At 45.6% G+C, this 22,687-nt stretch overlaps 1 protein-coding gene across 4 annotated transcripts in view; it reads right to left on the bottom strand.

The window, feature by feature from the left end:
• DLGAP4 (discs large homolog associated protein 4) overlaps positions 1 to 17,767 on the bottom strand; it is a 124,601-nt gene extending 106,834 nt beyond the window's left edge. For 3 of the 4 annotated variants that reach the window (XM_015413377.1, XM_015413378.1, XM_015413376.1), the window contains exons 1-2: positions 16,810 to 17,767; positions 15,795 to 15,805 (exon numbers count right to left, since the gene is read on the bottom strand). In XM_015413377.1, the coding sequence (XP_015268863.1) occupies positions 15,795 to 15,805; positions 16,810 to 17,767 (969 nt within the window). The remainder of the gene's footprint in view (positions 1 to 15,794; positions 15,806 to 16,809) is intronic. The other variant, XM_015413375.1, reaches the window with a different exon arrangement.
• Between the last annotated feature and the right edge of the window lie 4,920 nt (positions 17,768 to 22,687).

Here is a 22,687-nt window from a genome sequence, read left to right on the forward strand (position 1 = left end):
GCAATCTGGCCAAGGGGACGCATATAGATGTTAAACAGCATTGGGGAAAGCACTGCCCCCTGAGGCACACCACATTCAAGTGGGTGCCTCCGGGACTGCTGTTCCCCTATCGCCACCCTCTGTCCCCGACCTTGGAGAAAAGAGGCAAGCCATTGAATGGCAAACCCTTGTATCCCCACGTCGGTGAGGCGGTGGGTCAGCAACTGGTGGTCGACTGTATCAAACGCGGCCGACAGATCTAACAACACCAGTGCCGCCACACCGCCTCGGTTCAGATGCCTCTGGAGGTAATCAGTAAGGGCAACCAGCGCCGTCTCCGTCCCATGTCCCGGGTGAAAGCTGGACTGGAGTGGATCCAGGACAGAAGCGCCATCCAGAAAGCTCTGTAGCTGTGTCACCACCCCCTCTCAATCAATTTGCCCAAATAGGACAAATTTGACACCAGCCGATAGTTGGCCAATTCGGCCAGGTCCAAAGTTGGTTTTTTCAAGAGAGGGCGGACCATCGCCTCCTTAAGTGCCTCAGGGAACCGTCCCTCCATGAGGGACTTGTTAACAATCTCCCGTACGGCACCTCGAAACCCCTCATGGCCCGCCTTTATGAGCCAAGAAGGGCTCTTTTTCTTCTTCTTCTTGTCCAGTGCACACTATGCATTGCAATTCATGTACTGATGAACTCCCCTTATCCTTACAAAAAGTGCCCCTCCTTTTGGTTCCCCCCACCCACCCATGGCTGCACTGGGAACCAGGTTGAAAATGTCTGCCCATGTCAGGGCAGGTGTCGAGGTGGTGGTAGGGAGCAATTGCTTAGGAAAACAAGCTGATGCTTCTCAGCTTGCTTTTTCTATACACCTTACAGAACTCAAAGAATGGTTTTGTGAGCAACATGCCTCATATTTGCAAGGCTCCTGGTACATCATGACACAACATACTCTTACTCATTCAGAGAAGGACTTTCATGGACGTTTAAAACATATCTTGGAAAAAGCAAGGACTGACAATCCAAAATATTACAACTTGGGATTTAGTGCTGTCAAATGGTTCCTTGGGAATTCCAGTGGTTCACAGTAATTGGGATGGCCATTGCTAGGGTTGCCAGGTCCCCCCAGCATGCAGGGGATCCCCTCATTTCCAGCACTCCCCCCTCCCCGGTGCTGGCTAGCCGGTCGGTGGGGGAGAATTACCCCCCCAACAGGCAAGAAGCCAGAAATAAATGCAACATGCCTATGTCACTACAATGACATTGGTGACGTTGGGGGTGTGTGACACTGGTTTCGAGCAAAAATCTATGGTAGAATTAGCTTCAAACCATAGCGTTTTGCCCCCAAACCAGAGCATTCTCCCCCAACATCATTGATGTGCCTACATAACTTCTGGGTGACATAGGCACGTCACGTTTACTTCTAGCTCCTGGGTGACGTGGGCACGTCATGTTGTTCTGGCTCCCAGTAAGTTAAATGCCCCCCCCCATGAGTCCTAGGGAACTGCCAACCCTAGCCATTACTATTTATAAAGTTGTGGTATTGAATAAGAGCTAGCCCCTAAATGAGAAATGTCCCTTCAGACAAGCAAACTCTGCCAGTTTGTGGATGGTCATTTGGTTTCCTTTCTTCCAGAATTATGGTTTCTGTAAAACTATATTCTTGAGCTGTACTCACACAACAGGCTTAAACCGGCGTAGCTCCTATTCCTTCTTCTTGGGAACCAGGGGAACTCTAGGTCTGTTGGGGGCTAGGGATCTAGAACAGAATTCTCAGAACTTCACAATGTTAACAATTCCTAGAATTCTTCGGGGGCGGGGAGGGGGGAGCCACAGCAATTCATGCTCTGACCTGGATGGCCCAGGCTAGCCCAGTCTTGTCAGATCTCGGAAGCTAAGCAGGGTTGGCCCTGATTGGTGCTTGGATGGGAGGGTTGCTACACAGAGGCAAGCAATGGCACACTACCTCTGTTTGTCTCATGCCTTCAACATCCAGCAGAGGTGTCAAACTCATTTCTTACGAGGGCCAGTTCTGACATAAATGTCGTGCCAGGCCATGTGTGCCATAAAATGTAATGTTATAAAGGACACAGGCGAACCCAATTAACAATATTATTTTTTTTCTCAAAACACAAATATGCTTAAAACATTCTTACAGTATTTCCTTAAAATCTCCCTGATGGCCACTGTCCCATTTCTACCACCCAGAGGTCATTTCGGGGGGGGCCGCGGGGGAACGCAGTTTCCCCGGGTGAGGGGTCCACCGCCGGGCCCCTGATGTCAGGGTGTGTGGCATATGCTAATGAGTTATGCTAATGAATTCCCCTAGCTCTTTTTCTACGAAACGACCCCTGCCACTCAGTGCTCATTAGCACTGGGACAGTACACAGGGACATAATGCACAGCCTCTGTCATCTGGCAATCTCGGTAATGACCAGTTGCTTGTGGGCCGGATAAGAGCCCTGGATAAAACATACACCCCAGGGGCCATATGTTTGACACGCCTGTCCTAAGGGGTCACCTAAGTCAGCTGTAATTCGACAGCACTTTACACACAGGACAACTTACATTGGTGCCCTGTTTTTAACACAGTTATGACTAAACGCTCCTTACCTTCTGGGACCTTCTCTGTCCAGAATAGTTCCATTTCATTGTCTATGCTTATACCCCTGCGTCCCCTCCCTAAAGCAGGAATTGTGACTTTGCTGATCGAAGGACCAAGGGACTTAAATATATTAATCTACATTTCAGGGAGTGTGAGCAAATTCACTCTTCTACCACTATGCTAGTGAGGGCAGTCTAGAGCATCCACTCATTTTTATCCTACCCTTCTTCCAAGCAGTTTGTGGTAGTGTAACGCCTCATCCCTTTCCCCCCTTACATTAACCTTGTGAGCTTGTGAAGCCAGGCAAGCTTTATGGCAGAATGGAGATCTGAACACTGATCTCCCAGATCACAGCCCCTCACTCTTAACTACTATACTGTGAAAGCTCTCTCTGTTTCTCTTTGGAGGTACTAACCCTGGATAAGTAGCTGTGATTATGTAGCCGTGTTCAGTCATGCATGCTTGAGAGACCAGTAAAGTGGACAGGAGGGTGGGTAGATAGATGATAGAGAGCTAGAGATTGATTGATCGCAGGTCTGTGACTCTAAACTACAAGGCTTCGCCTGAGGGTTAAGTTTTCAGAAACAAAATAGATTGTTAAACATGGACAGATTAAAGGATGGGGGTGGTGGTGAGATGGGCCAGGGAGAGGCTCGTCTGAGGAACAGACAGATGCCATCTTGCATCTACTGGCATTGAGCAGAGGCAATTACACACTATATTATTCAGTCATTTCCACTCATTTTTGTTCATTGTCTTTTTCCTTGTCTTCCAGACACTCTGCAGAGCACCGAATACTTCATTCACCCCACTGGCCAAACTACCATTGGTTTACATTTACCTCAAGCTGGGGCCATGGCCGTTGCTGCCCAGCTTTATGATGAGGGAACCAGCGGTACATTCTGAATTACAGGGAATTTCAAAGAAATTTGGTGCTGGGAAAAAGGAGAGCACACTTCTCACACTGGGGGACCCTAAATAATTAAACTACAGCAGCAGGGGCCCTAATTGAGCTGGGTCCCCATTCTGTGGTGTATTTAGCATAACAGTTAATGAAGCTCTGCTTTTAAGCAACGAAATGGCCGCCTCACTGTAATAATCCACTGTGAATGCAAACGAAAGGTCAGGAATGAAAAGAATCCAACAGACATCTTTCCGTGGCTTACACATGAAAGATCAATAAAGCGTGATAATCAGGATCAGAAGCAATAATTAAGGAAGAGATAATTAATTTACAAAAGGGCTGGAAAAAGTGACGAGAAAAGGGCAGGGCAAACCCACTCAATGGACCATCTGTGGCATCTTGTTTGTTGCCTATGTGTCCCCCCCCCAACACCTCTGGCATCACCTTCCAATTTATCTGTGATGTCTGGTTGAAAACCGGTTGCTGGCATTAGGTAAACACTATGCTCCTTCACTTGATCACTGACAAACATACATACACACTTGCAACTACAGATTGGTGGAGTAGGAGCTTGGGTTGCCATTTTCTATTTACCAAAACTCTCTCACAGGGTTTGCTCCTGGGCACGCGTAAAGTGCTTTTAAAATGGAAACTGTCAAGTGTGCTGTGGAATCTGACATCTGACAACTCCACTTGTCTGCCTGAGATGAGAGAGCATACAAGCAACAAAGTAACACCATGCACAAAACATTCACTAAATATTAATTATTAGAATTTACTAGTCCAATATCATATAGCATATGGAATTTCAAACAACAGATAATGAAGTATTATATTTGGACTGCACTGTCCATGCTAATATATTGGGAGTAATTCCAGAAAATTTTGACTGTTATTACAAACTTTGGAATAAATGTAGACGTTGTGAAAATCTTGTGTCTTTGAGCAATTTTTTTGTGAAACACTGATATTGTTTGAAATTCCATATGCTTTATGATATTGGACTAGTAAATTCCAATAATTAATATTTAGTGAATGTTTTGTGCATGGTATCACTTTGTTGCTTGTAATCTCTCTACACTGTGTTTTCCCTGTTTGGTTTGTATTTGAGATGAGAGAGCAGGCAGTCTCTGAAATCGAAGCAAAAAGCTCATGCTCTTTTGGGGGCTGGCCTTTTTTAGTGTGTTTGGGGGGAGGCCAACACACAGCCATGCACCCTTATAACACATCCAGCAACTTCCATATTCCTCTTAAATTCATGGTCTGTGTACAACCCCAAAAATCCAGTTCTTAGTATGCAGCATTCTTAGCATGCAGCAGCTACTCCATGCTGTGTACACAGAGCCAGTTCAAGCATGCATCCTATGAATAAAACAGCTTAGCTGGATTTCCCCCCTGAATTTGCATCCTCCAGTTCTAAGGAATGGTGAAGAAGGTAAAAATCAAGTTTAGGTAGCAACACTGGCAGGTAAACAGTAGGAGGAAAGCAAGATGCAAAGCTGCCCCCTGTCAAACTGCGCAGTATTTCATTTGGCCCTCTATGCTGTCTTCTGCATAACTGGATGGCTGTGAAAGGCTTAGCTCTTTCTTTCCATATGGTTCAGTTCTGCCTTAGTCTTACTTTGGATCTTCCTCCTTCCCTTCCTGGCATATAGTGTGGCTGAACCATGTTTCTAAGCAGCAGGCAGATAACTGAGTGAACACTGCAATCCTAAACAGAACATATGTTTTTAAATCTATTGAAGAAGAGAGAGAAAAAGAGAAAGAAGAAGAGATTGGATTTATACCCCGCCCTTCACTACCCAAAGGAGTCTCAGGGTGGCTTACAATCCCTTCCCTTTCCCACAACAGACACTCAGTGAGGTATGTGGGGCTGAGAACTGCCCTTGAGAGAACAGCTCTGAAAGAACTTACGACTGACCCAAGGTCACACCAGCAGGTGCATGCGGAGTAGTGGGGAAAAACTGGTTCTCCCAGATTAGAGTCTGTGCTCTTAACCACTACACCAAACTGGCTTTCAAGTCAGTGGGCTTACAAGGATGTAACTCTGTTTAGGATTGCGCTGTAAATGGGTATTGCTTTGTTCCCGATTGGCTGTTTGGCTACCTTGGAAGAAATATTTCATTAAAGTGTGTGTATGGGGGGGGGGGGCACATGGCCGGGTTGTGAGTACACCAGGGTAACAGGGATACCAATCATGCCATAGGCATGTTCTTGCTAATTCAGTTATCGGGGCAGTGGGGACTGTCTCATACCTCCCCCCTCCCCCTTCTGCTGAGAGGACCTGAACAATCAAAACCTCCAAATGAGAAAAGGCACCATTTTGATAACATCTCACTTCTGTTTAATCTCCACTTGGGAGAGTTCATAAATAAAACAGGTGCTGGCTGGGAGTTCTCATTGGCTCAAGCGGTCACAGCTTTAGCTGGTCCCATCAATGTTATCTCATCCCCAGAGGACAACAAGGAAGGAGGCTTGCTAATCAAGCCACACGCCTGTGTCACTCGAGCCCCAAAGTGAATACCCGCTGTCTGCTCCTTGTGAGACTTGTATGAAATGTTTTGCACTTGTTTGACAGAGTAATTGCATCTGACACCTCTGGCTGCAGTAAAGCTCCTAGGCTTTTGATTCATTTCTCACATCCCTCCCTAATCTAGGATGAAGAATGCTTCCCACTCCGGGGAAGGAAAAGCTCGCTTTCCCGCTACCAAAGCAAGGAGTTTGAGAGCCGCTAAAGAGGCTCTCAGTTCATTGTAGGGTTGCCAGCTTTGGGTTGGGAAATACCTGGAGATTTTGGGGGTGGAGCCTGGGGTTTGGGGAGGGGAGGGACCTTAGTGTGGTATAATGCTATAGTATTCACCTTCTAAAGCAGCCATTTTCTCCAGGGGAACTGATCTCTGTAACCTGGAGACCAGTTGTAATGCCAGATCTCCAGCCACCACCTGGAGATTGGCAACCTTAAGATTCTCCTGTTCATTGGTTTCATGAAAAAGGATCTTTTCATGCAGTGGACATTCATTTAGATGGCTGACAGACAGACGGACAGATAATACTGCAAGAACAGGTTTGCTAAGTATCTCTGAGGATTGTTCCTTTTCCTGTGTGGCAGAATTTAAGGGAAGAGTTGGCCATTTTTCTGATTCAGTTTACACTGGCGTAAGTCTCTATTGTCTAGTTCACTCTCCCATAAAGCTTTGCAGTATAGCCACTCTCAAGTGGTTAAGATGCTGAACTGCAGGCTGGAAGGTCGATAGTTCAACAGTTCGAGACCCGAGTGCCACATGACGGAGTGAGCTTCCATCTCTGGTTCCAGCTCCTGCCAACCTAGTGGTTTGAAAGCAAGAAATTGCAAGTAGATAAATAGGTACCACTTCGGTGGGAAGGTAACAGCGTTCCGTGCGCTTTGGTGTTTAGTCATGCCAGCCACATGACCACGGAAACGTCTTCGGACAGCGCTGGCTCTTCGGCTTGAAAACGGAGATGAGCACCGCAACCCTAGAGTTGGATTTGACTGGCTTTCGAGCAAGGGAAACCTTTACCTTTACCTAGAACCACTCTCAAACGAGAGCTGGCTTGCTAATGCACTCTACCCTAAGGGATAGTTTACATTCCTGGAATCCACGGTGTCAGCCCCAAAACCTAAACATCTAGATATCAGGGTATATGGCTCTTCCTTGACACAGAGGGTGTCTAGATCTTTCTGGCCACACAGATTATGAGCTGACTCCAAGCAGAGTTCAGTGGGCAATTGAGGGGCATGGTCTGGTTCTTGTCAAGCTCGTCCCATTTCTAAATTGACAGCTACCCAAGATTCTACAGATTCCCAGAAGGTATATAATGGGTGTATTCCTTTTCTCTGGGCTGCCCATCAAAGACTCCCAAGATTTCGGTGTGAGTTTGGCTGAGAGACAGGAATATTCCTATGCAGTGCACTCTTTGGGTATTGGGTTTTCTTTTTATTGCTTGTATTAAGAAGTTGCTGGGTTCAGCTGCTTCAGTCTGAGGGCTTGGCATAGGAACAGCCTGGCTCTAGAGACTGCTTCCAGCCTGACCAGTGGCAAATAGTATAGAAAGAGCATATTTCAATCACACTGCATTTTCATTTATTTCCTCCATGTCTGTAGCTGGAAATTTATGGTGCATGGTTACAAGGGTTTCCTGGGCTATGGTAAGTCAGCTTGAAAGAGCAAAAAACAAGACAGAATTCCTGTATAATTCACTTAAGGGACAAGTTCCCAAGTGCTTATGACTTGGGGTTGCCAACTCCAGCTTGTGAAATTCCTGGAGATTTGGCAGTGGAGTTTGGGGAGGGGAGGATTTGGGGTGGGGAGATGAACCACTGGTCTGATCCAGCAGGGTTCTTATGGGAGGGACCTCAGTAGGGTTACCAGCTCCACGTTGTGAAATACCAGGAGATTTTGGGGGTGGAGCCAGAGGAGGGCAGGGTTTGGGGAGGGGAGGGAGCTCAGCAGGATATAATGCCATAAAGTCCACCATCCAAAGCAACCAGTTTCTTCAGGGGAACTGATCTCTGTTGCCTGGAGATCGGTTGCAGTTCTGGGAGATCTCCAGACCCCACCTGGAGGTTGGCAACCCTAGTCCTCAGTGGGGTATAATGCCGAAAAGTCTGCCTTCCAAAGCAGCCATTATCTCTAGGGGAACTGATATCTGTGGTTTGGAAAAGAACTGTTATTCCAGGAGATCTCCAGGTCTATCCTAGCTGTTAGCAACTCCAACTCACATAGGGCCTTTCTCTGAGAGAGCCCACTGACTGAAGGCCAACTCATATACTATAGAACAGATGTGCCCTCGGACTTCGTAGTCAGAACTGAAGTACCATGTATGTGTGGGCCCAATTTGGATCAGGACCATGGGGAACAGGAACATCAGCCTTCCCTTCCATGATGTTTTCAAGGCCTGAAAAGGCCTTGAGGAGACATTCTTGGCCCCATTGGGGAAACTTACATGGACTGATGGCTACACTTAAGTTTCCCCAATGGAGCAAACAGCAACACCATGCACACTATGCAGTTGGACCTGCGTGAGTCTGGAAACCCAGCGAGTCAGAAAGGAGGGCTCTAGCCCAGTCTTCAGTCCCTGCCTGGCTAGGTTTCTCTGTAGAGGGAATTTTTGCCCAAATACCAGAGTATCCCAAGTCACCAGAGATACTATGATGTCACTTCCAGTGCATGTCAGAAGTGACATCAACACATTGGCAGCAACATCATTGCCAAACTGGTCTAGGCCTTCCCCTGATGCTGGTAAGTCCCCTCACTGGCCAGCTGATTAGCCGCAGGGGGCGTGGCTTGGGGTGGGGGATCTCTTGCCCCTAGTGGGGGCTTGGCAGTCCTAGCCGGTAGGCAAAGGAAACATTTGCTGGGAGTCCAGGACCAAGCTAGACGTGACAATGGGAGCTCTACAACAAGACTGTGGGAGTTCTCCCCAACATTTTACAAAGCAGTCCTGATTCATATCATGGTTTACGCAATCCATACCAATACCTGCAAGTTAATAACAGCCATACCGGGGGTGGGTGGGGGAAGGCAGGCCTTTTTTCACCCTTCGGGGTTGCTAATGGGCTCTTTTTGTAGCAGGAACTCCTTTGCGTATTAGACGACACACCCCTAATGTAGCCAATCCTCCAAGAGCTTACACAGCTCTTCTTACAGGGGCTACTATAAGCTCTTGGAGGATTGGCTACATTAGGGGTGTGTCACCTAACATGCAAATGAGTTCCTGCTAGATAAGTTTTAACTGGTGAAGCCCCCCCATCAAGGTCTATAAAAGTAGAAGGAGCAAAATTAGATGTGATAGGGCAGCCACATTTGGGCACTTCAAGTCTAAAGCAAGGATTTTTACATCAGAAGGAAAATGCTGGAGAGGGGAGCTGAACCCTTCTTCCTCCCCACCATACCTCCCTGCAGCTGATTACTTTGGGCACTTTTCTCTCAACCCAGTTCACTTTCAGGATCTCTCTCAGCAATGGTAACCACCTTTTACTGGCACAGAGTTCACAACGGCTTCACTTATACTTAGAGCCTGCTTCTAAGCTTAGTGATACTTGAATTAGGATTTAAAGGGCTAAATTCCAGGTGACACCAGGGATCCTTTATTAGACACACACACACACCTTTGTATAATTTAGTTGCAGAAAGCATCATTTAAAGGGCTAAATTCCAGGTTACACCAGGGATCCTTTATTAGACACCCTTTGTATAATTTAGTTGCAGAAAGCATCCATTTGGTGGTCATTAGATGGTCATTTTTTGCTCCCTGTGAGGTAATGGCAAAGGTTAGACAGTGTTATCGATGCAATGAACAGGAACTTGAGTAGGCTCCAGAGGACGGCGGAGGACAGGAGGGCCTGGCGTGATGTGGTCCACGGGGTCGTGAAGAGTCAGACTCAACTGTGCGACTGAACAACAAAAAACAAGCTTGCCAGCTCCAGGTTGTGAAATGCCTGGATATTTCATGGTAGAACCTGGGGAGGGTGGAGTTTGGGAAGGGAACTCAGTAGGGATGTGATGCCACAGAGTCCACAGTCCAAAGCTGCCATTTTCTCCAGGGGTACTGATCTTTCTAGTCTAGAGATCAACTGTTATTCTGTGAGAACTCCAATCCCACCAGGAGGTTGACAGCACTCTCTGAAAGTTCTCCCTGTCGGAACATCCCTTGCCCCAGGGCTGCTGTAAGCTGGGGTGGGGAGGGAACCTTATTTGTCTTGTGCCTACCTTTTTAGCCCCTTTGGGGGGTTGAAGGCAGCCGAGAGTGTTCTTTTTGACTGGGAAAATGATGCAGGGCCCGAGTTTTGATCCATATCAGCCAACCCCTCCAGACTGATTTTTGCCGCTAAACTACATCTCGAAGCATCTTTCACCATTCCCCAGCATCACATATAGATTGGCCCTAAAGGCCGAGTATCTCTCATGGTGCAGTCAGCACACCATTCATCACTGTTTGCAGTTTATGCGCCATAACTAATTTCCAGCTGCAAAAACTGACAAACTGAGGCTTGTACTATTTAGATTTTCAATTTGTGTCATTTAGAGGGAGGGGGGTCGCTGGAAAATCCTTCCAGCAGCTAGCCACTGGAAGTCAAATAGGCCGCCAAAGGACAAAGCATAAAAATAAAACAAATCTCAGAATTCAAGACATTTGCAGTTGGCTTCTGATTCCTGGCTTGTAATTTTGGAAGTTTGCAAACCTAAATAGCCTTGACTTCTGGCATGGCTGAGCTGTGAGCCTCAAGTCTTGGCTATGCCCCTCCTACCCATTTCGAGTTTTAATCAGTATTCCTGAAATACACAACCTTGGCACTGTGTCCATGTCAGTAGTTTCTAGCTGACTGCTGAGGGCACAGAAGTCCCTTGGGAAGCAGGGAAATGTCATTTCAGTCACTGTGCTATTTTTCCAGCCGTTACGGTGGGATGCGTGTGTGGTACTAGTTGCAAATCCAATAGCAATGAAATGTAAGAGCAGACATGATGGTGTCGATTCAGTTTCTGCACATGTCCTTGGTGGAGGAGACTAGTCAACAGGGGACACATCCCTTTCTTTATGCCTGTTTTATCGTGGATCACCATATTCTGTCTCGGCAGGATGCTGCTCATCGGTGTTGTATCAAGGTTTTAAAGGTAAAGGTTCCCTTGCTTGACTTTCTTTGTGCCTGTTTTATCCTGGAACACCATATTCTGTCTTGGCAGGATGCTGCTCATCAGTGTTGCATCAAGGTTTTAAAGGTAAAGGTAAAGGTTCCCTTGCTTGAAAGCCAGTTGAATCCGACTCTAGGGTTGCGGTGCTCATCTCCGTTTCAAAGCCGAAGAGCCAGCGCTGTCCGAAGACATTTCTGTGGTCATGTGGCCGGCATGACTAAACACCAAGGTGCACGGAATGCTGTTACCTTCCCACTGAAGTGGTAACTATTTATCTACTTGCAATTTCTTGCTTTCAAACTGCTAGGTTGGCAGGAGCTGGAACTAGAGACGGGAGCTCACTCCATCATGCGGCACACTTGGGTCTCAAACTGCTGAACTACCGACCTTCCACAGCCTGCAGTTCAGTGTCTTAACCACTTGAGTCACTGCAGCTCCATAAGGTTTTACCACCTGGCAATTGTATGGCTTTTTGCACAGGTTCCAAAACAATACAGTTGTAAATATAATGAACATCCCTCCCAAACCATTTGGTAATTCACTTGGTACAGCATTTGGGGACTGTCCCATTTTGGATTATAGGTGGTGGAGGGAAGTCCCCACTAAAAAACAACAACATAATTTCCAAGTATCTAAAGGCTGTGTACTCCCCCACTCTGGTGCTACAGAACACACCTCCACTGAATATTTAAAAAAGAACTTCACCCCTTACCACTTCCATGTCTCCACTTCATAAAATAGGGAAAATTCTGCAGCAAGGCATTTCCCTATCTCCAGCCCCAGCCCACAGGAATTCCACGACAGTACAATGAAGGAATATCCAAATGATCATTCAAAGAGGGCAAATGTGGTTTAGGATCACCACAGGATATGCCACTGCAGAAGGTACAAATGTATCTCTCCATACAAAAACTAAGATTCACATGCACCCAATGTCTGAAAGATTCCATGAGAGTATCAGTACTGGAAAAACCTGGAAGGATGACACTTGGGCTTGGGAAACATATAGGAATCATCCACTGCATCTGTAAGCACTGAGATTGGCCCCCAGCAAAATGAAGTGAAGGGGAACTGTCCAGAGAGCCCATTTGGTGTAGTGGTTAAGTGCGCGGACTCTAATCTGGGAGTGCCGGGTTTGATTCCCCACTCCTCCACTTGCACCTGGCTGGATGACTTTGGGCAAGCCGTAGCTCTGATAAGAGCTCTTCTTGAAAAAGAGCAGTTTCTGTCAAGAGCTCTCTCAGCCCCACCTATCTCACAGGGTGTCTGTTGTGGGGAGGGGAAGGGAAAGGAGTCTGTAAGCCGCTCTGAGACACCTTTGGGTGGTGAATCCAATCTCCTCCTCCTCCTCCTCCAGTGCCCAGTGAGTAAGGATCCCTTCAGTGTGTCTGCTCAGCCTAATGAAATGCAAAGGATTTTTTTTTTTAATTGGAAGACAGGGGACACAGCTTTAGGTGACTTCGCCTGGGGAGGAGTCTCCTCTATTCTTCCTGCATGTGTTAGGAAAAAGAGAGAGCTGAGAAAAATTGTGTTATGTGTGCATGCTGGATTCTGAAGTCCTCTGATGATGCTACTTGGTGTCAGGGCTGATAGCTAGCTGGCAGGTAGGAGGTACATAGCATTTCAGATAGTGAATAGTTCAACCTGCAAGTTGTTCAGATTAAGGAGCTACGAGTCGACTGAGTCAGCCTACTGGCTCCTCAAGTTATGTGACTCTACTGGGCTGAAAGCTAAAGCACACTCTCAGCTTGCAAGGCGGCCCAGCTGTATAGCAAATATGGCAACTGGACCCTACTGCTGAAATGCCTGGCTGCTGACATGGACTGTACTCCCACCTGCTCCCCTATTAGGGTTGCCAGCTTCCAGGTGGGGCCCGGAGATCTCCTGCTTTTACAACTGATCTCCAGCTGACAGAGATCTGCTCCCCTGAATAAAATGGCAGCTTTGGAGGGTGGACTCTATAGCATTGTGCCATGCAGAGACCTCTCACCTCCACAAACCCTGCCCTCTCCTGGATCTACCTCCAAAGTCTCCAGGTATTTTCTAACCCAGACCTGGCAACCCTATCCTCTACAGCTAGTTCTCAGTCTGTCCATTGCAAAATAAACAGATTTTCATGAAGATCTGCATCCATTTCAAAGGAAAACTGGCCTGCAAAGAGTTCCTTTAATTTCCCTTTGACTAGAGAAACAACAGGAACCACAGTATTCCCCAAGTGCTTTCATCTGATTCCTTGGCAAATCAACAAACTTAATCTAATTCCCCAAGGCTGGTGATCTTGGATTTTCAGGGAGTCTAGCTGGTCTGTTCTGGGTTACAAATCAGTGACTTCCACTGAGGAAAAAAAATACACAGGCATACACTGCAGGCCCACAGCTACAGTGGGGCATCTTGAGGTCCGCCCCCCTGACTTACTACGAAGGCCTCCCGACTTCCCATCAAGGCCCCAGGCCCCCAACTTCCAATTTTATTTGTGACGCTCCTTTGGGGTGTGTGAGTGGGGTGTCTGTGCGGGGTGCCCCTGACTGGCTACGGGCCTGCTACACTGATACCCTTAACACTTTACTGTGCACAAGTATGCATGCAGATAGTGTTGGGGGTGGAAAGAGGCTAAAGGGGACTGCCGGACTGAGGAACTGCTGGACTAAGAATCAAAGCTCTGTTTTGCATGTACTGGGATACAAGGCACTGGATCTAGGGACATTACTGGTACCCAAGAGAAAAGGGTTTTTATTTTCTTGTCCTGCTAAAATGTCTTAGGATGGCATTTGCACTAGTCATGATCCATTGTCAACAGTGGAATAGACTGGAGGGCAATCCATTTGCTTTTTGTGTACAGCTCTTTGTGTATAGGTAAATACATTGGGGGAGGGAAGGTGGCATGGTATGGCCTGATCTGGTCAGATCTCGGAAGTTAAGCAGGGGCAGTACTTCGAAGGGAGGCTACCAAGGAAGACTCTGCAGAGGAAGGCAATGGCAGACCACCTCTGCTTCTCGCTTGCCTTGAAAACCCCTTGTTGGGGTCACCATAAGTTGGCTGCGACTTGACAGCACTTTACACAAACAAGCACATTAGGCAAGTAGTGTACAGAGATACTAACCACCCTTGGAATCACAGCCAGAATTATCCAAATAAAAATTGACTCAGTTCTATTATTGAAGCACTTATCCTGGAGAGATAGTCAAGGGGCATTAACACTGTGGTACAGCCGGTACTTGGAACCAGTTACTCTCCAAACTTGGCCTCACTTGACAGGGTCATTATGATGTTAAGGGGTGGAGGGAGATCTACACATGCAGCCCCGAACTTCTTGGAAGAAGGTTGGAGTAAAAACATAACAGACAAAATGATTATACATTTCAAGAATTTGGCCAGTTGCCTTTTGTCACTAGCTAATGTGAGCAGGCTCAGCGCTTTATTGGGGGATTTGGCCTCTTCAAGGATTTGGAAGCAAATAGTTCCCTCATAGTTCATCACCACAGAAGCTAGGAATCAATGGCCCACAATGACTCTGTTAATATGATAATCATTGTGTGTTTTATATACTCAGTTCAGATAATCAGATTATCTTTTATTGGTGTAATGGTTTGGTGTTCTATTGGAAACAGCCTATTCCCTTTAAAGAGGCTGGTGAAACAAGCCATGTCAGGACTAAACAAGAAGAACAATTATTACATTTTAATTTACATTGTTCATCACATTTCCATATTGAAATGGGAGATAGGAGGAAGACTGTGAGATGGTGATTTGCTGAGGGAAAAAAAATTCCATATTAAAATTTTCAGAAGTGGGATTTGAACTGGATACTCCATGTTCATTCATGGTGGCTGAACCAAGCCTTAATTAAGGCTCTTGTTTCTCTGGTGGAGAGGAGATTTTACTGTTTTTCCCTTTGTGGCTAAAGCGACTGCTCATTAATTGTTCTTTTATTTTTATGGTCATAATTTGTAAGCATATAGTTAATCAAATTAAGAAAGATAATTAATGAGCAGTTCTATTGGATGCAAAGAAAAACATTATTAAACTGTCTCTACAAACAAAGCATGACAACTAGGAATCAGTTCAGGAATGCTCCAGCCACCATGAGTGAATAGGAAGTAGCTAAATAAGCAAATAAGGGAAATGGTTATAGAACAGTGAAACAAAAGACCTGTGGCTTTTAGAATGCTTTACAGTATTTTGCCCATCTAGGGTGGCACTACAATTGTGTTCTTAATTTTAGACAAAAATGACCATAAATGAGGTTTGCAAAAGGGGGCGGGGCGGGGCACAAGGTCTACAAAAAGAATGCTGGAATGAGATTTATGGTTATTTCCACACTAGCCATTTAGTGTGGAATGGGCATTGTTTGTTCACTCATGTAAATGGCTAGTGTGGAAGCGACCATAGCATACAGTACACAAACTAGTAGCTTTTTCCAATAATTTTGTCTGTTCATGCCAATACTTCTTCTTTCCTCCCCTTCAAATAACTGGCCTTTGATAAATAACATATCTTTCCATTTTGCATGGACAGAGTCATTTCTTGTATTGTGTATATAAGTAGGGACACTCACATAATGACAATATAGTGTTTGATTCCCCCCAGCACATTTTCTGTTTAAAAAGTCATTGTGTATAAGGACTCAGAAGAGATTCCATGGGTACCAATGGCTCCTCCACCATCTTTGAGAGAAAAGGTTTTTGAGTCCCATTAAATGTTTGTTCCTGTACCTTCACCTCCTACTTATGTAACTTCCTTTAGTACAGTTTTGAAGACTGAAACTCTCCAATAAAATTACAGTGACAGCCAAAGTTTATGGAGGTTTTCTTTCTAGAGAGTCATTTCCAGTTGCCACAGGTTCACTGATTTTCAGACTGAGAAGGAAAAGGGCTGCTTAAGGAGGCAGAGGTATTCATAAGGGATGGGTCACAGCTAGTTTCCAGACCAAACTGACTTTTATGTGTATGAATATTAGCCCAAAAGGCAGCATCTGCTTAACCCTGTCCAGTCACTATAGTGCAACACCAGGAAGCTGTCTACACAACCAAAGTGACTTGATCTCTGTTCTAGCCTAACAGGAAACAGGGATGATTCTTGCCCAGCTTACAAAAACAATGATGCCCAGTTTACAAAATACTGTTTCACTTGGGTTTTTGTCATTGGTTCTGTCCCCATACTGATTTATCCCCTGATTTCTGTATACATTCTTATGCCTTTAGTTTTTGTTTTGTTTCTCTTGTTATTCTAATCAGCATGATTCAGCTAGTTATTATTGAACACCACTGAAATCAATGGCACATATGTTAATTGTGGCTCAGTCCTTTCCCATTGGTGTCAATGGCACATATGGACTCATCAATAAATTTGCTATCTCCCATATGTTTCACATTAGGATTTGGTAGTAGCTGCAAGAATGATAATAATCTGCATTCAACTTTTAAAAAACCAGACTAGATGATCTCTTAAAGATTCTAACTTTAATAGATCAGTTTCTCTTGCAAATTTCTTGACCTGACCTATTTCTAATCAGGCAAGAACAGGGTAGGATAGCTTAAATTGACGTACACCTAGAACGAATAATTTAATCCTGTTACCTTCCTGCAAACAACAGCCTTGACCACACTGAGAAAGAGTGCCCTATACAGAACATACACATATGATTGGATGAAGATCCCAGTCATGGCACTGACCTGCAAGTACTGATAGGCTAAATCTTGATGGCAGGACTTGGATTTCAGCAGAGCTCGGTCAATGGTAGCGGAAGCCTTTTGGCACATCTCCCGGGCATGACTGAGTGTGAGTGTGGACCAGGAGCCTCTTTTGATGTAGTTGGACTCACTGTTGATGGGGATGTTGGTACAAGGGGTGACCTTGAGGTCATTATTGCTCTTGGAGGATTTCAGCATGTGTTCACTAATTGTGTTGTAAGCGTGCATGAAGTACCTAGGCTGGCTGTGGTCCGGCTGCCGGCCAAGCGTCATGAGGCCCATAGGGTTACGATAACTGCAGGTGTCACTGTCTAGATTGTCATCTGAGCTCCACCATCCCGATATGTTGGATCTGGTCCTGCGCTTGGTTTCAGTAGTCTTTGCCCTGTCCTTACTCTTGCTCCTGCGGTTCTGCTTTGAGTCCTCTGTGCCTTTCTTGCCATTGATGCTACCTTTGGAGGCACCTTCCAGTGATTGCGACTTAGCAAAAAGTTTTTGGACTGAGTGAACCAAATGCCGGATCCTTCCAGGGCTCTCACTCCGCTGTTTGGATTCAGAGCTTCGCTGGAACTGGAGGGTGCTGAAGCCATCTCTGTGGATGGGAAGTTGTTTCTCAAACTGGTCTAGAAGGTTGGCAGGGAGCCTGTTGATCTTGGTGGCTTGTGCATGGCTTGGAAATGGGTTCTCATCAGGCACCTCAAAGTGGGAGTTGTAATGGATCCGTGGAAATGTGCTGCTGTTGGAAATCTGGTTGTTGAGTGGAAGGAGACAGTCACTATGAAGGGAATTTGGAGTGGGGAACCGAGGATCCATGGTGTAGGAGTCTGTGGGGCTGAGGAGATAAGGATTCCTGTCCTGGGTGGCATAAAGAGATTCTTGGGGGGAGTCCAGATTATCAGAGAGATGGCGGCTTCTGTTATCTCCTAAACCCTTCATGGTGCTAGTATTTCCTAGAGCATTGCTTCAGGAGGAGGATGCTAAGATTTTGTCAGTCCAGTTCCTTGGTCACTCTCTCTCCTTTAGGAGATTTTCCTAAAGCCAATAAAGAAAGACAGCAAGATTAGTGACTGATAGACAAATGCCTTTTCAGGTACTTTGTACCCAACTGTCCAATACACACTAATGTCATGGTGAGAATGAATGAATATTAGGGTTCCATGAGAGAATGAATGAATATTAGAGTTCCATGAGAGACTCAGGAACTGGCACAATCAGTTCAAAAGACAACATACATTTATGTTGCTCCATGTTGGTACTATCTCCCCTCAGAATCTCACAGTGAATCGTCTGGATTTCTCTAAAATAGTTACTTGACGCCCATGTTTTCAGTTGTTCTCATGTAAAATCTACTCATATTAATAGGCTAGGAATGTGAAAATGTTTAGCAATTTGCCCGGGGACATATGTGTATAGAATTCAGGCTAGAATTCTATACACATAGCACCATCCTAAATAGAGTTGCATTTTTCTAAGTCTATCACAATAGTCTTACAAATAGACAAGAGTTCTAGAATTATCCTAAATCAATATAGATTAATCTTTATCTGCAGGAAAACTGAATGAGAGCTAGTTTAATAAGAGCTAGTTTGAGACACAGATGGAAGGAGCCTATAAGAAAAGAACTATGATTCATACCCGGTTAAGGGCAAAACATGTAAGTTTTAAGCTGATAAAATCAAACAAAAATGAATGGCACTAAGTAAATGTAAAACCAAGAATCAAGCCCAACAACAACAACATGTATGAATGGGTCAAGTATCTATTTCTTGCTTTCCCTTATGGATTTGTTCTTGACATTAAGAGATTATTTTGCCTTTAGGTTTTGCAAGCCTGGATCCAGCCTCCTATTACTGCCATATCTATCAGAGCATGAAAGGGCTGTGCCTTGATAACTGCTTGCAGAAATATGAAAGGCAACATTATCCTTTTATTTGCATTCTTATACATTCTGGCTTGCGAACTGCTTTTGGCTTGGCTCCTTTTCCATTCCTCATCATGCTATTGTACATTAGGCACTCCAGAGTTTAGAAGCAAGCAGCTGTGAGAGGCTTTCCGATTCACTGCGATGGTAATGATAAGACTGCAAACAAGAACCTGCATAGAGATGAGGCAAGTGACTCGGTGGAGTAGGCAGTCAGGGCAGCATAGCAATGGGCCATGATTTCCCCCATAGCAAAGCTGATTGGATGAGCAGAAAGGTCAAGGACAATTCAGGAACATCAATCATGTGTTTGGGCTCTGGAACATCCATATGGATCTGCCCATAAATATGCATATAGGAGAGAAAGAACGCAGAGTCCTCTGCGCACAATCCCACATTAGTAAGAGCATTTGCGGCTATTCATGCTAAGATAATAGCCATCAAATCTTCCTTCCTGATTGCTGCAGGCAATTAGCTCCTACCCTGCAGCAAAGGGATTCTTTCATCCTTGCGGAAATAGTCAGGATAACCAGGTGCATTATTGCATTTTTATGCCTGCTTTCTTTAGAAGCTTTGGTTTCTTGGCCACCATCATCAGAAGGAGGAAATGATCTTGATGGGGCCATCTGTCCAGCTTGGCTATCTTTCAGGGTCACAAGTCATGTAGGCCTGATGTAGGACAAGGCATATGCTTTACAAGCTATGATACACATCACAGGGGGAAAGACAATTCTTCATGTAGTACTGAAATCCATTCTGTTAGTGCCCTAGTCCACTGTGAAGTTGTATTACAGCTTGTGTACTTCCCATTCATTTCCATGGGCCAGGGAAGAACATTTAAGCAAATTGTGCCCACACTCTTCACTCAGTTTCCCTTCTTAGATTTCTTTAGCTGAACATAGTTTAAAAAGGAATTGTTTTATTTGGTAGTGATAGAATATCTGGATGCTGTCAGGGCATAACAGAGCACACAAGTGGGGGCCTGCAATACTCACGGGGGAATCCCATCTCCCCCCACTTTCCCACAGGATCCAGTGTGGCCCTCAGCCACCAGGCCCACCACCTCTCCCCCTACTGCTCTTGGTGGCTCGTCTGGAGCTGCTCCGGATGGGCCCACCAAGACTCCCCCCCCAGTTTCAATGGCTCACCTTAACCTGCTCTTTCTCCCCCTGCCCCCGCTCTTGGCATTGTCTGGGAGCCACTCAAATGTGGACCCGCAACACTTCCCCCACTTTTGCATCAGGCCCAGCACGCCCACAACACTTGAGGGGGTGTTCCCTTCCCCCACTTTTGCATCAGGCCCAGCACAAGTCAGGGGCTTCAGTGGGCTGTGTGGCCACCACTGCTGATCCTAGTGGGGCTCTCAGGTGATGTGGGCCTAGTGGGGCCCAGCACAACTCATGAGTTGCACTGCTGCTGGCAGCAGGCCCCATGAGGCTCCTGGGTTGCTCTGCCACCACTGCTGCCAGGCCCAGCAAGACTCCTCTGTACCACCAATGAACACTGGAGGTAAGTTCACAAGTGCACAGGATGCTACTTTACTTTTGGGGGAATTACTCCCCACTACATAGTTTTTGAAAGAGTTCAGATTTTTCTGCAAACCTGGAAAGTGCCCAAAGTTTGCTGAAATATCTGTTTAGCTTCCACATGGCCCCAATCTGCAGATTTAGCTATCCACAGATTGGGGCCACAGGTTGCTAATAGTATATAGATGCCATTGCCACATTGAAGGCAGCAGGAAAAGAGGAAGACCCAACACGAGATGGATTGACTCAATCAAGGAAGCCATGGTCCTCAGTTTGCAAGACTTGAGCAAGACTGTCAACAAGAGCACATTTTGGAGGTCATTAATTCAGAGGGTTGCCATCAATTGGAAGCAACTTGACATCATTTAATACTCACACACATATTGCCTGGCCCTACATCATGGCCTGAAGAATTTGTGACCCTGGTAAATAGTTAAACTAGTCCAAGGGTAGGGATCTGGAGAAATTACTCATCCAGGAGGAATGTGCTATTATTTCCAAATGAATTCAGGAAAAAAAAACCCACACAAAAGTTTTAAAGCCCCATTTGCTTTCAAACAAAAATAAATGAAAATTACAACAAATGACTTAACCCCATTTTTTCCTCATGGATTTCACATTTCTGGCTATACAATCATTGTTTTCCATCCAGTATCAATTACATTTTCAGGGACTGCATCCTTCAACAAAGAGATCATTCCTTGAGACAAACAGAAGAAAGAATTAATGACCTCCTAAACATCCTATCCATCTCATGTTGGGTCTTCCTCTTTTCCTGCTGCCTTCAACTTTTCCTAGCATTATTGACTTTTCCAGTGACTCTTGATGTGATGATAGCCTTAGTAGACGTGTACGTGTGTAAAGAGCCATCAAGTCACAACTGACTTATGGTGACACCATAGGATTTTCAAGGGAAGTGATGAAGCAGAGGTGGTTTGCCATTGTCTTCCTCTGCAAAGTCTTCCTTGGTGGTCTCCCATCCAAGAACCAATCCTGCCTAGCTTCCTCTCTGCTCTGAAACGCTTCAGCTCTTCTATAAGCTGCCAAATTCCCTGCATCATAGTTCTTGCCTTAGCTCTGGTAAGCCTGGCCAACCAACCCAAGCCATGTTCGGCAAACCAACAGGGGCTCAATAAACTTCCTATCGGTGCTACCCGAGTACAGTTGGGTCTGCAAAAGAGATTGGGGGGGTGGGTCTGTCAATCAGTTGGTAAACCACATTGCATCACTGGTAGACTTCACTTGGTTTGGCTGGTCACCAATTGTACTGGCAAGGACCATATTAGGGAAAAAAGTTCTGTCCAGGTGCTCCTGCCATTGGCTTCCAGAGACAGCCATCTGCTGCTTTTATGTACCTTTTATTTTGTGTTTCAATATTTTACATTGCCAACTGCCTTGAATGCCTTGGCAGGAAGTGGGTATATAAAGGCAGCAAATAAATAGGAAGTGATTTGCACAGTACATCTTACTTGCGACTGCTTTTCTAACCAGAAAAAACACCCTTGTTTAATAGACAGGATTAGGATTAATTTGTTTGGTGTGCCTGAATAGGGGTGAGTAATGAAGGACGGATTATATTCTCTTGAGGTATCTGTTTGTTATATAGACGTGCAAAGCACTCAACTAATATTTTTCTCATGATGCTGCCTCCCTTCCTGTCTTAGATAGGTTAGATAGAAGCCTAGCAGCCCATTGCCTCCCTGTCTCAGATAGGTTAGATAGAAGCCTAGCAGCCCAGTCTATCATGGGAATTCCCGATATGGGGACCGTTGCAGGGTGGGCATGCTAAAGTAGCAGGAAAATCACTCTTTCTTCATCTCGATCTCTTCAGCAGGGTCATGCTTTAAAATCTGGCTAGTGTAAGTTAAGCAAGGAGCTGTTAAAGAGGATGGTCTCGATCTCTTCAGCAGGGTCATGATTTAAAATCAAGTTAAGCAAGGAGCTGTTAAAGAGGATGTAACGAGGAAGAGCTGGCTAAAGGCCAGCATGCTGCAAATTGGAGGATCTTTGGCATCTAATCCCTTCTTGAGTCCCTGGCTCAGTTGTTGACCCTCAGCCAACAGGTTAAGCTCCCTGGGTGTCTGTCAAACTGAGTCGCATGGCTAGGTGCAAACATGAACCCTGCCAGGAAGCAGCCACTGCCTCGGAGCTGAGCTCTCCTCAGGGCACAGATCATAAACATTTGAGGAAAGGGCAAAGGAAAGAAATAGAAATGCGTAATGAGCCAAGGCAGAAACTTTGATCAGAACACGGTGAAGCACACTGTCTTATGTGGCAAAGCCCACCATTCGAGAGGTGCCTGTCTGAATGTAGCAGAAATGTCAAGAGGTAATTGTTGGGATTCACAAGTTCTCTCTCTGTAGTCATGAAAAAATTTAATGTTTGTTTATGCATTCTGATGTCTTAGCT

Source organism: Gekko japonicus, unplaced genomic scaffold (genome assembly GCF_001447785.1).
Source record: "Gekko japonicus isolate JY-2015 unplaced genomic scaffold, Gekko_japonicus_V1.1 scaffold79, whole genome shotgun sequence".
In the NCBI taxonomy this organism is placed as follows: Eukaryota; Metazoa; Chordata; class Lepidosauria; order Squamata; family Gekkonidae; genus Gekko; species Gekko japonicus.